General features: G+C 37.6%; 1 protein-coding gene across 3 annotated transcripts in view; it reads right to left on the bottom strand.

Moving 5' to 3' along the window:
• The window catches only part of LOC141735440 (uncharacterized), a 68,912-nt gene that overhangs the window by 43,119 nt on the left and 12,091 nt on the right, over positions 1–13,702 (bottom strand). For all 3 annotated transcript variants that reach the window (XM_074568203.1, XM_074568202.1, XM_074568204.1), the window contains exons 2-3: positions 7,246–7,379; positions 221–336 (exon numbers count right to left, since the gene is read on the bottom strand). In XM_074568203.1, the coding sequence (XP_074424304.1) occupies positions 221–336; positions 7,246–7,379 (250 nt within the window). The remainder of the gene's footprint in view (positions 1–220; positions 337–7,245; positions 7,380–13,702) is intronic.

Below are 13,702 nucleotides of genomic sequence, written 5' to 3'. Positions count from 1 at the left end.
CTATTTTGCAAAACAAGAATCTGAAAGAAACACCCAGGAAAGGTAGTGCATGGACATCTTGCGATCTACCCTCAGAAGAGGCACCACAGCTAAATCCTCACTGATTTAGCATATAAGAGGACAACATCCACAGATTGGATAGTTCTTATTCTCTGAACACAGAAAGGCTACTGAGTATAGAGGAAAACCAGAAATCAAACAGGGACTGAATTTTACTTACTGTAGTCAAAGGGGTTGGCGTAGGTATAGGAAGCAACCCTGCGCCAGGCATCAGGCTTGTCACAGTAGGAGCAGGCGCCAATAGAGAAAGGGCTTTGGCTTCATCTGGGATTTTACCTGAAGAAGCAAATGAAAGCATTACACAGAGTTAGAACACTACACAGATGTTACTCCTATGATTTTACAATTACCCTTGCATTTAAAAAAGTAATAAATAAGAATGATTCTATCTACCATATCCTTACAAAGAAACAAATACGAACTTAAGTATTTCCTTTTATCCTGCTCTACTAGGAAAAACAAAAGTGAGCAAAACTTCAAAGACTAGCAATCTCATTAATGGATTATTATTTTTAAAACTGAATAATGTACACAATTATTTAACACTTTGAGCTATGGGTCACCTGTACTGGAAACTTAATGTTCATGAACCAAACGATATCAAGCATGGACGCTTTCCCAGGGCGGTGTTTTCACGGTGATCGAAAGTTGTTTTACACATGACAACCGTTCGTGTTGGCTGCATCACTAATAGCACACAGAACATCAGATATAGAAAAGAAGAACATTTTTTAAAGTTTAATCCCCAGAAATAGCAAATAACCAAATAAGTTAAAAAAAAAAGAAAAAAAGAATTTTAAAAGGTATGTGCTAACTGAAATTAGTGTGCTTTTTCCCCCTCTGGTGATTTTTGACGTAAAAATAAATAAAAATAAAATAAAATAAAACCTAATGTGACTCCATACAAGACATACTACAAGTGAAGTTGGGAGTGGAGAAAGGGAGGGCAGAAAAATTCAGATTTGTACTGTCTTACATTCTGGGTCACCTCAGTTTTTCTGAAACTGATAAATTAGCTTTACATTTACTGAGATTGAAGAAAATCATAACTGATCAGCTAAGCAAGCTATATTTTCCTAAAATATGTATTTCCTACTATTTCAATCACATTGTATTCCCTGACATGCTAAAAGTTTAATATCTAATCTGAACTAAACACAGGTTTCATTCAAAGTTAGTTACAATTAGACTGCTAGATGACCCCTTCCAAAAAAAACATAATCTTCAAAATAATCAAAAAATGTAATAGTTACAAATACAATTAAATGTATGTATTAAATTTTAAATGCAAAGGGACCAAAACTGATACAAACATTAAACACTGAACTTTAAAACTACAGAAAGGAAGTTCTATTTATACTAGGTATCTATGATCTATTCAAAATTACTGGTGTAACTGTACATATGCTATCCAACTGAGCCCTTTGGTATTACCCTGTGCACTTTAATAAAGTAAATGCTTTCATTTAAACACTGTTTTAAAAGTCAAGGTATATACAAATATTGTGCCAGTGGCTTTTAATGCTTTGGTTCAAACTGTATATGTTTTAACTATAAAACCCCTAACTTCAGGATTTAAAAATTAATATATAAATATTGTTATCAAAAAGCAAAATATTATATAAGTTTCAAAACACTGTGCAATTTTATCTATACAAGTTCCAATAAACCCCACAGGAATCATGCTACTTTAAAAAAATAAAAAGACAGAAGTGTTGCAAACCTGTTCTACAGATCCACAGCAAGGACTAGGTTACAGTTGTATTTGACCAAAGGACAAAAAAAAATCTAAATGAAAATTAATTTTTATGTAGCATGGGTGGAATAGAAAAGATAAAATAACAGTACTCTTTTTTTTTTTCTCATGCCTCCTATTTAGATTTATTGTATTTATGTTAAGTTTTGAGACATTTTGCTCCTTAACATATAAGAAGCCACTTGATTTTGCTATCTAAAGAAGAAACATCGGAAAATTAATAGCATTTAAGAATTAACTGTGCAATTATGTCTTCCAGGGCTTTTATAAAAACATGCATGAATCTGAGTAATTGTCACAATGTTCACCACTCTTTACAGGTCTCATTTTGAAGTCAGGCATGCAATGAGAGGTGTACCTGATTTGCCTGACTGCTCGTGAGAATCAGGTACCTTGCTTCACATCCTGCCTACTATGTAGCTAACTAACAGGCTTCCAAATACACAGTTCTGGCAACTGTGCGTGCAAATTAGGCATACAATTATATACCACTTCTTCTGAAAATCAAAATACTTAAGTGTTTTGAAATGATTGATGAACCAGACCTTATCCTGAATAGCCAACATCTTGCAATTAACTGGATACTCATACAGGTTTCTACAGGATCAACAGACATGGCTCAAGTAAATCCAATGGCAGAACTAGCTCCTTAAGTAGGGCATCTGCATTCTAATTGAGATCCTTGGTCAGTAATGTACATATGTGTACATGTGTGTAAGCATATGTCTAACTTAAGTATGCACTTACAGCAAATTCAATATACGCTTAACCAGATAAAATTAAGAGATGCTTAAGGCATTTAGCCCTTTTAAATAGGAACTGAGTTATGCACATAACAAAACAGACAGGGACTCAGGTTCAAAAAGGTACTTAAATACAATTCTAAACTTTAAGCATATGGGTCATCTTACTGAAATAATTGGAATTATTCATTTGCTCAAACGTTGCTTAAGAAATCAACTGAACACTTTCAGTTAAGTAAACTATTATAGTAGTTCAAAAATTAATAACATGCATATCTATAAAGTTAGCAGCATTATTTCCAGAATACTTGTGTCCCTCAACAACATAGTGTTCTATTTTAAATACAAAAATCTAGTTGGTCAGTTCCATGCCACAAAGACCTGCTCATTTATTTTATTCAAGAATGAGGAAGGGTTTATCTCTACAGACAGAACCCTGAAAATTTGCCTGTATTTTCAGAGATGATCATTTATTTATTCTTCACTTTGCAAAGGAATCTGGAAGCAAATGTAGGTTAGCTCTGCATTGCCTAGAGATACCTTATGCTTCTTCAGAAATGTACAGTTGTCCTAAATATCAGTTATAATTGTTACTTTTTTGTATCATCAAAGTGATTAAGAGCCCTAGTCAACATTCTATATAAATCTATATAAATCTAGTCAATACCAAAATCCATTTTGCTAAATGCTGAATAGAAGTATCTGTGTTAAGCAGGTATTAATCACAGTGTTTTTATCCCCCTCCATGTGCTCAGAAGAAATTAATTTCTTACTCTATAATGAAATTACATGATTAATCCTCTCCTCCTCCTCCTCAAACTGCTTCAGCAATAAGTACATTTCTTTTAAAAATACTTTCTGGTTTTATCTACTCAAAACATAATTAAAGGAATTGTTATTTTCCTACTATTTTAAATCAATGGAAAATGCACACTTACAAATAAAAGAATTTCTGTGTCATCCAATTCATGATTCTTATTGGATTCTTATTGGATTTAGCAGTAGAGATTAAAGAGATTACAACTATTGGTAATTACCTCCACTGGCACAGCTAAATCCAACAGAAATCACAAAGCAAAGCTCCTTCCCAGATGCAGTTCACAGCCTGGTGCATTACCAGAGTGAAACCAATTGGTCACAATGCAGCTGGCTGGGAAGAGCAATGCCTGAGGATTAGACACACCACCTGGTCCAGCTCTTCTGTTTCAGGGCTTCCGTTTCACAAGAAAGAAGAACGAACATCATTTAGAGATGAGAACCTTCTCAATCACTCCAGCATGAACTGCCAGGGCTTCTGAGATTGAGAGATGACACTTTTTTTTTTTTTAAACTCTTATTGAAATAACCACTAGAGCATATAAAAGTGCAATACACACATACACAGAACTTTTCAATCTTCCCACAAATAACAGTGTTAAAAGACAATGTGCCTCACATAACACATTCCAACCAAAACCTCAGGCTGCATTTGTACTTATGAGTGGTAAACAGCTTTTTTCTAAGAATTACAAAAACAAAAGCATAAAATCTTACTGCCACTGACCTCACTGGAGCAAGGTTTCATCAGAAGCAAACAAATATTTCGTGACATTCAATATTCATGAGAGTTCAATATCAGAAATAATTACTTTAAACTCTTCATATTAGACATAAATAGAAAGCCTTCTTTTAAACAGACCATGCAACCTAAAATATAACCACTCTGCTGAGAAGAGGAAAAATAGCAGAGAAAGATCATGATTTCACTTTGTAAAGTTACTTTCTCCAGAAAGTAAGTTTCAACTGTCCTGTTCCAAGATAAGTTCATAAAGCATAATATATGAAAGAATGCATCTTAAAACTGATATATTTTTCACTATTCCAGTCTGACACAATGTGCTCATCTGTTTAATTTAGATGCTTAAATGTATTACAAACCAAATTTATCCATAATTCACAGCATAAAACTTAGTTAATCATATTCTAAATTCTGTGTATACCATTCACGAGCAGCTTCCGGTCAACTTCAAAATGAAACACTGTGAACCCTTTACAAAACATCATTTTATCAGACTGAATTACCAGTTCACAAGTACAAGGGAAAGAGATTTAACAGAACAAAACAAAAAGGGGAAAAATAAAATAAAAATAAAAGAAACAAAGGAAAGAAAGCAAAATAAAATAAAAACAGAGACAGGGCGTCCATCTTCAGCAGGCCAGACTTCGATCTCATTTCCCCCATGAAGGTTTCACTTGGCGGCAGGTTTAGTGGCATAGCAAACAATGCCTAACTCAGGCAAGTGTAACAGGTCTGCCTTGGCCAGTCTAGTCATCTAATAATGCACAAATATCACACAGAAAAAACATACAAAACCAAATTAATAGTCAAAATCCATCTGCTAGACAATGTGGACATAAAATTTAGAATAGTTAGGGTGGCATCTTTGTTTTTCTTTCAGCCTTTGCGTTCTCAAAGTATAATGTTTAAAGAAAAACATACCGATACACACAAAAGAAAGTCATGTTTTGACAACTCGATAATGTCACTTCATTTACAATTACATTTTTTAAATTGTTTATTAAATGTCACAAAATTATCATTGTTTTCATTGTGTAGTGATTCCCTCCTCTTGATTTACCTTGATTTACCACTGTTTAAATACACTCAAAATTTCAGATTTTATTCTGGTTTTTAAAACCAAGTTTTCAGAGCTCTGTTTTACCCCTCCTCTATGTTTGGTTCAGCACATGAAATGTTTTATTGCTGGCACCGTTGACCATGGATGGAATTTAACCTTCCAGTAGAATACAGCCATTGCTACTTTTAAAGCCTGTGATACACTCCACTGACTCCGTTAACAATGATACATAGTGAATAAAAAGTGTTGCACTGTGGTCTCCAAAGCGATGCTTATTCCACAGAATAATTTCCTCAGAAAGTTAAACCTATATGAATTCACATCTTTACAAATTAGAAAGTTACACGAAAACAGCATTCTGACTTTAGAAAAAATTTGACCTCACAACCCAATCACTTGTTCACCTGATTATGCATAAATCTCTGTGTGGGGGTCCAGAATGATCTGGAACAGTGACAATTTTTCTGTAATACATTTTCTCAGAAATGCCTAATAAGTCAGCTACAAACAGGGTTGGAACAAGATTTTTCATAACTTTGATTTTATTCTCCTTCCACCCATTCCACAGTTTGTGGTTTAAGAACAAGTTCCAAAAAAAAGCCAAAAAGCCCCCAAAACAAAGCATAAAAGCAAATAAAAATCTAGGCTTCCCAAAGACTTATTAAAATGCCCATATTAACAAGGCTACAAGAACAGACAGTATGTTGTAGGCCATTTTAGAGTCTATGAAATTTTGGAGACTTGTCAGAGTTTGCTAGGAACACCCCAGACCATAATTATAGCAGCACTAATCTCATACTATCCAGATCATGAGGTGGCGAACATGCCAAAAAATGGTACTCTGGGCCCACTGTTAACAAACTCCAAGAAGTCAACAGTATTTTTTGAACCAAAACCCGACTCTTGCAGTTACAAAACTCCTGGTAATAGGAGATATTTCTGGACTTGCTGCAGTTTATGGATCAATCATTCTAAATATTGCTGTTCATGGCAAAACAGCTACCATGTTCAAAGTGAAGTTAGCTTCACTCCACCAACTGGAACATTTCCACTCCAAAGAGGCAAAAAGTCCAGATCCAAATTGGCAGATGCTCAATTCCCACAATGATCCCAATGAAGTCAATGGGGCTCTGCCTAACTCCAGTGATCTGCCTACAGTAGAGTCATGCTTCATAGAACTGTATTCAGATCTGGGATGGTATACTAACAATAAGAACTACCTTGTATTCAACACATCAAAACCATGACCTCAAAGATAGTTAAAGGAACAACTGTAAATTTAGTATTCACCAAGCATTTTATTTTATTAAGAGTTATAAAAATATTTTACACTAGAAGCATTCTGTACAGCTGATTACATTTTTAAAGAGATATCTAAAATCAAAAAGGAATATCAGTATGCATAAGAAAGCCTTCTTATTGCACACAAATATTTTCCACAGGAACAAGAAATGAAAACCAAATTTTTTTTTATTAAACTAGCAGGTAAACATTTATATACAAACAGTAATTATCACCACAAATGCAAAATATTTTAGATTAGATGAATCTAAAATGGCCAAGTGCATATATCATATGTCTACAAGATTGAATAGTCTAAAAAAATGGAAAAATAATTAGTATCTTAAAAAAACAAACAAACAAAACCACAACAACAACAAAAAACCACACACCAAGGGCGATACATTAAGATCCTAACTGCAGTGTTATCAGTGCCAGGAAATTGCCTGATCTTTTCGGTGCTCCATTGACTTCAGTGAGAACTTTGTGTGGGAATAAGCTTGCCAACACAAACCATATTGAAGGGAATTATTTCACGTTCTTTTCCCCCAAAATATGTAATAACTATGGAAAACTGAATTATCCTAATTTAAATCAACTATTTTTTTCTAATGATGAATTTCAAATAAATCTATATAATTGTGTTTCTTCATTCAATTTTGTTTCAAGACTTTTTTTAAAAAGAGATAAAATAACAACAGAGCACCACCTCCTTACATGGAAAGATTAAAACAATTAGCAGACAGGACAAAGACCAACATTACAGAAGAATGTCTAAAATACCAACCTTCTGCACAGGGTACAACTATCAAAGCTCTGTCAATAAAAACCGTGTTAGTTAGATGCTGGGCCACACCAACACTCGATGCTTCACGAAACTTAATATAACATACTTTGGAGGAAAAAGCAAGAGGTGCATTGCTGCAAGATAAAAGGAAAAAAACAATTAGCCATATTAAATAATTGTATGCATGCATTTTCAACTATTATTTCTTAATTTAAAAAAAGATAGGTTTTAGACTTCCTGGAAAAGTTACACAAAAGACAAGACTATAGAAATTTACTAATTTGCCTACTTACTATGTCATTAAAAAAAACACAGCGTAGTCCCTCCTGCTTTTTAATGGAAATTTACAGAAGCCAAAACCCCAAATTAACAAGGCTGATTTTCTTTACAAATCTTGCTAAACATTCACCGGTACATTCCGAATTACTATTGTAAGTAGCACATTTACTGGACGCATTTGTTGAGTAAATAACTTATAGTTTATCTTTTCTTAAACAAAGATTATTTGGAGAATAAAGTCAAACAATAAGCCCGGTCATTTTTTAGTGGGTCCTTCAGATATTAGCCCATATTAACTGATACTCTTTCTTAGGCCTTCACAAAAGAAGTTTTGTTAATTCATATAAAGATAAAATCAGTTCTTAAGAGGTCTTTCAAACGTTAGGTCTTAATTCACTAACGTAACAAAAATCCTTTTTATCGTCTGCCTTAGTTTGGCATAGTGTAGCACAGGATAACACTAGAGGAGGTAGGAGGAATTCACTATTAGGCTAGAATAAGGAAGAAAATTAAAAATACATATGTTGGGTAACTTGCTTTTCCATTAGAAAGTACACCAACAGAGATGTCAGAAAGCACAATACGTAAACTTTGTAATCTTGATCAAAAACAAAATTTGCTTTAAAAAAATATGTATTCCCTATTCAAGGTTTATACATTTTATAGAAGCAGTTTATTTCTTCATATGAAGTAAGTACAAGTGAAGCCTTCAAAGACAGAATACAATAGGATATTGCTGGAACATCAGCAAGTTCCATTTGAAAAACAAAATAAAATCTGTCTCCTAGCAAAGCAGTAAATGACAGAAAATATACTGCATGAACTGTTTAATCCTGACCCTCCCTCAACTGAAACACTTGTCAACTTTCTGGAAGTACCAGAAGCAGTTCAAGTATAGCCCAATCCATCTTGTAGTCCCTCAAATTCCAAGCAGGTACTCCCAAAGTTGTTGTATGGAACTAATTAGGCTTTAGTATTTACATACAAACTCAGAAGTTTTAGACACATTATTTCATCATATTAATTGCATAAATGAACCAGGAACTTAGTCTGAGGCACGCAGATTGGTACATTTCTGGTTACCAGAAAGGTAAGATCTGGGTAAAATATCTAGAGAACCAGACAATTTCAGAATGGCAATCAGAAGCATTTATGATGTAAAATTCTGTGAAACTGGAGACATTGAGGAAGCAAAATAAACAGGGAGAGGGAGAAACATAAATATGAAAAATCAATCTTATACAATTTAGAAAAACATTGCAAGGTGACTACATTTCTTCTGTCCATTTAGTTTGTCTGTAGCAGACAATGTTCCACAGTTTCAAGCTTTCACGTTCAGGAAGGAAATAAATGTATGTCCTGGTTTGAGTGACACAGGACTAATTACTCTTTCAGTAATTTTACTTTTCAGTAAGGTCTCTTCTAATGCTGGGGAAAACTGCATTTTTAGAAGACTCTAGTGTCTGAATTCATGAAAATATTTACTTTATAGCCAGCTAGGCTATGTGGGTTTCAAGGTCTCGGTGTTGTTGAGCTAGCCAGGTGCAGGGATGAGGAGGAGCGAGGCCTGGGCACTTGACTCAACCTAGCCAACAGGATTATTTCAAACCATAAACATCACATTCAATATAAATTAGAAAGTTTGCTGCAAAGTGCTCTCTCTCTCTCTTAATGGCTGCAATCCTGAAAACTTCTTCCCCCGGTGCCAGACCCCTGAGGCCTTCCCTTCCTCCCAAAGCCGTAGTGCTTGCAGTGACTGACGTTTGCTGTCCACTGCTGGGAGTGCACAGCTTCCTGCTGATATAATTGGCTGAGTATAATCCTTGTATATTTTACAAGGCTTGGTATCGGGATCAATACTGGTTCTTTAGTATTATTAATGTTAATTATTTAGTCTTATCCTATTAAATCTGTTTATATTTCAACCCTCAGGTTTCCTTGTTTTTTCCCTGATTCCCCTTCCTGGGTGGGGAGGGGGTCATCGGGTAATAGAATAATTGTCTAAACAACAATAAATTGTTGTGGGTTCTTCAAACCATAAAAATGTATAAAATGGCTTCTGAGCCATCTGTAAGGTCTTGGTTCAGCACACTTTCCATCAGAGCTGACAAAGAGCTAGCTATATCTTTCTCAGTACTCAGCAGAAATGTTTGCATACAACTTGTAATCTTACATATTCTGAAGAGTCAGACTTTGCTCACTGCAAAGATTTTTATTTTTTTTAATGGTCACAAGGGGTTTTTTGTTTGTTATGGTTTGGGGGGGTAGAAGGGCATCTGTGTGCATGGGTTGGGGGGGAAGGGTGTTTTGGGGGTTTTGTTGTTGTGTGATTTGTTTTTAAATACACATGCCAGTGTTACAACTAAAATGGCTGAAGCCTCCACTGAAGATTCTGTGGTCCAGACTTCTAACATCTCTTAGCTTTTTCCTTTTTTGTTTTCATTGCTAACCCAAAAACATAATTCTGTTCCAGGCAGTTCCAAGCTCCATAAATAATCCTTATAAATTTCAACATCTATAGAGCCAGCTATGACAAGTATATTTTTTATAATATTTCTGTAAGAAAGGCAGGTATTGCTTTTGCAGAGGAGAAAAGCCGTTTCCATCAGAGGTGACATGATAAGGGAATGACTAAGACAAAGAGGCTCCAGCAGAGGCTTGTAGAACATCTCTTATCACACAGACAAAAGGACAAACTGATTCCTACTGGATTAGTGTCTAGAAGGGGAGTCAAACATTTAACCAGGGCTAATGCCATTGAGCAATTTTTTTACCAAAAAGGAAAGAAATAAACTAGTCAGATAATCCCTTTAGGTGTAGCATAAGGAGAAGTAAACAGAGGCAGGACATCCAGGAAGAATTTTAGGTGCCTCGGGCAGACTGTGAACCCTGGAGTGCCTAACCAATGGGAAAAAACAGGGGAGGGAAAAATTCGGCCAGGATTAGGAAATAAAAAGGTGTGTTTCAAGAACTGGAAGTGTGCCTACTTGCTAGGTCACCCGCTCTTGCAAGAACGTGAATAAAAACGTGCTTCACAGAGGATTCTGCCTGAGCCTATTTCATTCGGACCAGAACTTATTTCTCACAATTTGGGGGATCGTCCGGGAGCAGAAGTCATCTTCTTGGGAGTCCCTGTCGCCGAAGGATGGGAAGATGCGTCCCGTTGATTTCAATGGTCTCGTGGATCGTCGGCAGGGATTCTGGGAGGAATCGACTAAGATCTCGAGACCCAGTTGGACGGCAGACTCTGTGAACCCCAGGGGGAAAAGGGATAGGTGCAGTAGGCACAGAGAGTACGACCAGGCAACTCCGTGCACGGACCAAGGTAAGAAAAATCGGACTGTTAAAGTATTGCCTTGGTGGTCGGGGACATTCTAAGAGACTTGGTGTGTGTGAGTGACTGAGACGTACTGCGGTACAAAGCGAGTGTGGAGTCTGAATCCGCGGTTCTGTAGTCCCGCGAGGGGCGCAGCCGGAGAAGGACGAAGCGAAAGGAAGGGGTGTAAGAAAAGTCTCTGTATAGAATGGGAAATAAGGATTCTAGGCCTAGGGATGAGAAAGGGGATAATAAGAAAGTCCCCGGGAACATTTCCCCAGACAGTCCTTTAGGGGAGAATGTTGAGGTTTCAGAATGATTCTTCTTGTACAAGGGATAAAGATAAAAAGAAAATGATTTGTTTTGTTCGGACCGCGTCCCGGAGGGGCTGGGGGTGGGGGCCCGTGGACATCCTGGGGGGGGGTCTCAGGGGTGTCCTAGGGGGTCCTGTGTCTGTCTTAGAGGATCCCAGGGGTGTCTGGGGGGGGCATCCTGGGGACATCCCTGGGGGTCCCGTGTCCGTCACGGGAGATCTTTGGGGTGTCCCAGGGGGGACATGTTTGCATTTGCATTTGTTTGGACCAAAGAACCCATAAGACCTCCTAGTGTATTTTGGCCCAAATTTGGATCTGATGAAGACCGGGTCTGTCAGACTTTAAACATGTCTGTGAATAATAAGGAATAATAAGGAATTAGAAGAAGGTGAATGAATATGCTTTTTGCTGGGTCAAGAGGAATAGATTCAGGATTCGGGGACGCCCAAATCCATTTTATATGTTCCCAGCCCAGACTGTCGGTGATGTTTCAATCGACAAAGAAATTGAATCCCCGAAGTGGGACCCCTTAGACTGTTACTTGGGGGCGAGGAAGAGGGGTGAATAACAGGGGACGAGGACGGGGAAGAGGACTGCCCCGACCACTCCTACCAGCAGCTCAAGGTTCACCGGTAGGGTGTTATCATTGTGGGATTTACAGAATCCCCTAATTTGTTTGGGCAAGCGTTAGAACAAGTGCTTGAACAATTCAGCCCTCCATTGGGAGTAGCCCTGCTTCAGTATGTGGATGATTATTGGTATCTGGGGAGGAAGAAGGCAGGGTCAAAGAAGCCACGAATGAGTTACTGAACTTTTTGGGACAGCAAGGTTTGAGGGTCTCAATAAAAAAAGAACCAACAAAAAAAGCCCCATAAAATTGCAATATGTGGAAACAGAAGTGAAGTGCTTGGGACATCTAGTCAGTGAAGGGAGTAGAAAAATAAATCCTATAAATCCTGAGAGGATCAAAGGAATAGCAGACTTACCTCTGCCAAGGACCAAGAGGGAACTGAGAAAATTTTGGGGGCTGACTGGGGACTGTAGACTGTGGATAGAGGGGTATGCTCAAAAGACTAAAGGACTACATTCCAAACTGTTAGCTGAAGAACCAAATGTATTGGTTTGGACAGAAGAAGAGGAGGATTTAGTGGAAGATTTAAAACAGAGCCTAATCAGAGCTCCAGTTTTAGCCTTACCTTCTTTGGAGAAACCTTTTCAACTATTTGTAACTGTAGACAAAGGGGCTGCATTAGGAACTCAAGAGTGGGGGGGATAAGCGGCAGCCAGTGGCCTATTATCTAAACTCTTAGATCTGGTCTCCCGAGGGTGGCCAGGGGAATGATAGAAGTTAGCACCCCTCACCAAGTAAAAACCATTTTAGCCCAAACCATGGGAAAACGGCTAACCAATTCAAGAATACTGAAGTATGAAGGAATTTTAATTGAAAAGGATGATTTGATTTTAACTACCAGCTCTTGCCTTAACCCAGCGACCTTTTTGAGGGGAAAAAAAAAAAATAGAGGCAAAGGATGAAGAACTTACACACAAATGCTTAGATGTAATTGAGTACCAGACTACGATACGACCTGACTTAAGGGAAGAACCCCTATCTGGGGGTCTTCATTTGTTCGTAGACGGTTCTTCAAGAGTGATAGAAGGAAAGAGGTGTAATGGCTATGCGGTGGTGCATGGAGTGAGTCAACTGTGGAATTTGGATAATGAGGTGAAGTCTCTGTGCTCAAAGAGCAATTAAGACTGGCCTTGCTATCTCTTGTGCAGCCCAGGGGAGTGAAGGCCTGTCCGGCTATCACAGGATACATAAATGACAAATGACGGGGTGGTCTTGGGGAGCCAGGACAGCCCTGCTTTTCGTCAGCAGAGACAGTAAAATCAAGATAACAGAGACCTTGTGTAGCTCTTTGTTCCCTTGAGAGGCTGCCATGTCTGGTAATTGACCTTTGCCTCGTTACCTGTGAAATGCATATTAAAGTTGACACCCCTGTACATGCTAATGAAGATTTTAGAGATCATGCTAAACATATATGACTATAGCACTCGTCTCTCCACCCAAATCATACTACACGTCACCTAGGGGAGGGAAACCTCGTAATTTTGGGGATAAAAGGATGGAGAAAATGACTGTTAAATTGGGAGAGAAGAAACTTGATACCTGACGGACCAGTCGACAGGCTGTGTTCTCTTCCTCCACCCCAGGCAGGGACGCCTTTCTGGGTAAGCGCTGCGCCTTTCACCCTCTGGGGAATGTTGCCCCCGGTTGTTGTACTATCGTTATTTTTGCTAGCAATATTAACCTTAAGTAATTAGCACTACTGTAATTAGTGAATTTATCAACGGCAATCTCGAATCTGTTCTGTCGCTCTCAATAAAATAACTAATTTCGATTATTTGTGAATCTGAGTCAGTGGAAGTCCTTTGGTGGGACTCTGATAGTAAATCAGTGAAAGTCCTGGGACTCTGACAGACAAGTATCAAAACTACAGTCCTTTTAACACGACACCAACAAGTAAAAGCATCTGAAAAATTACCT

The sequence above is a fragment of the Larus michahellis genome, chromosome W (assembly GCF_964199755.1).
Source record: "Larus michahellis chromosome W, bLarMic1.1, whole genome shotgun sequence".
Lineage (NCBI taxonomy): Eukaryota > Metazoa > Chordata > Aves > Charadriiformes > Laridae > Larus > Larus michahellis.
Note: the sequence above shows the minus strand (reverse complement) of the source record. Positions and strands in the feature narration are given on the sequence as shown.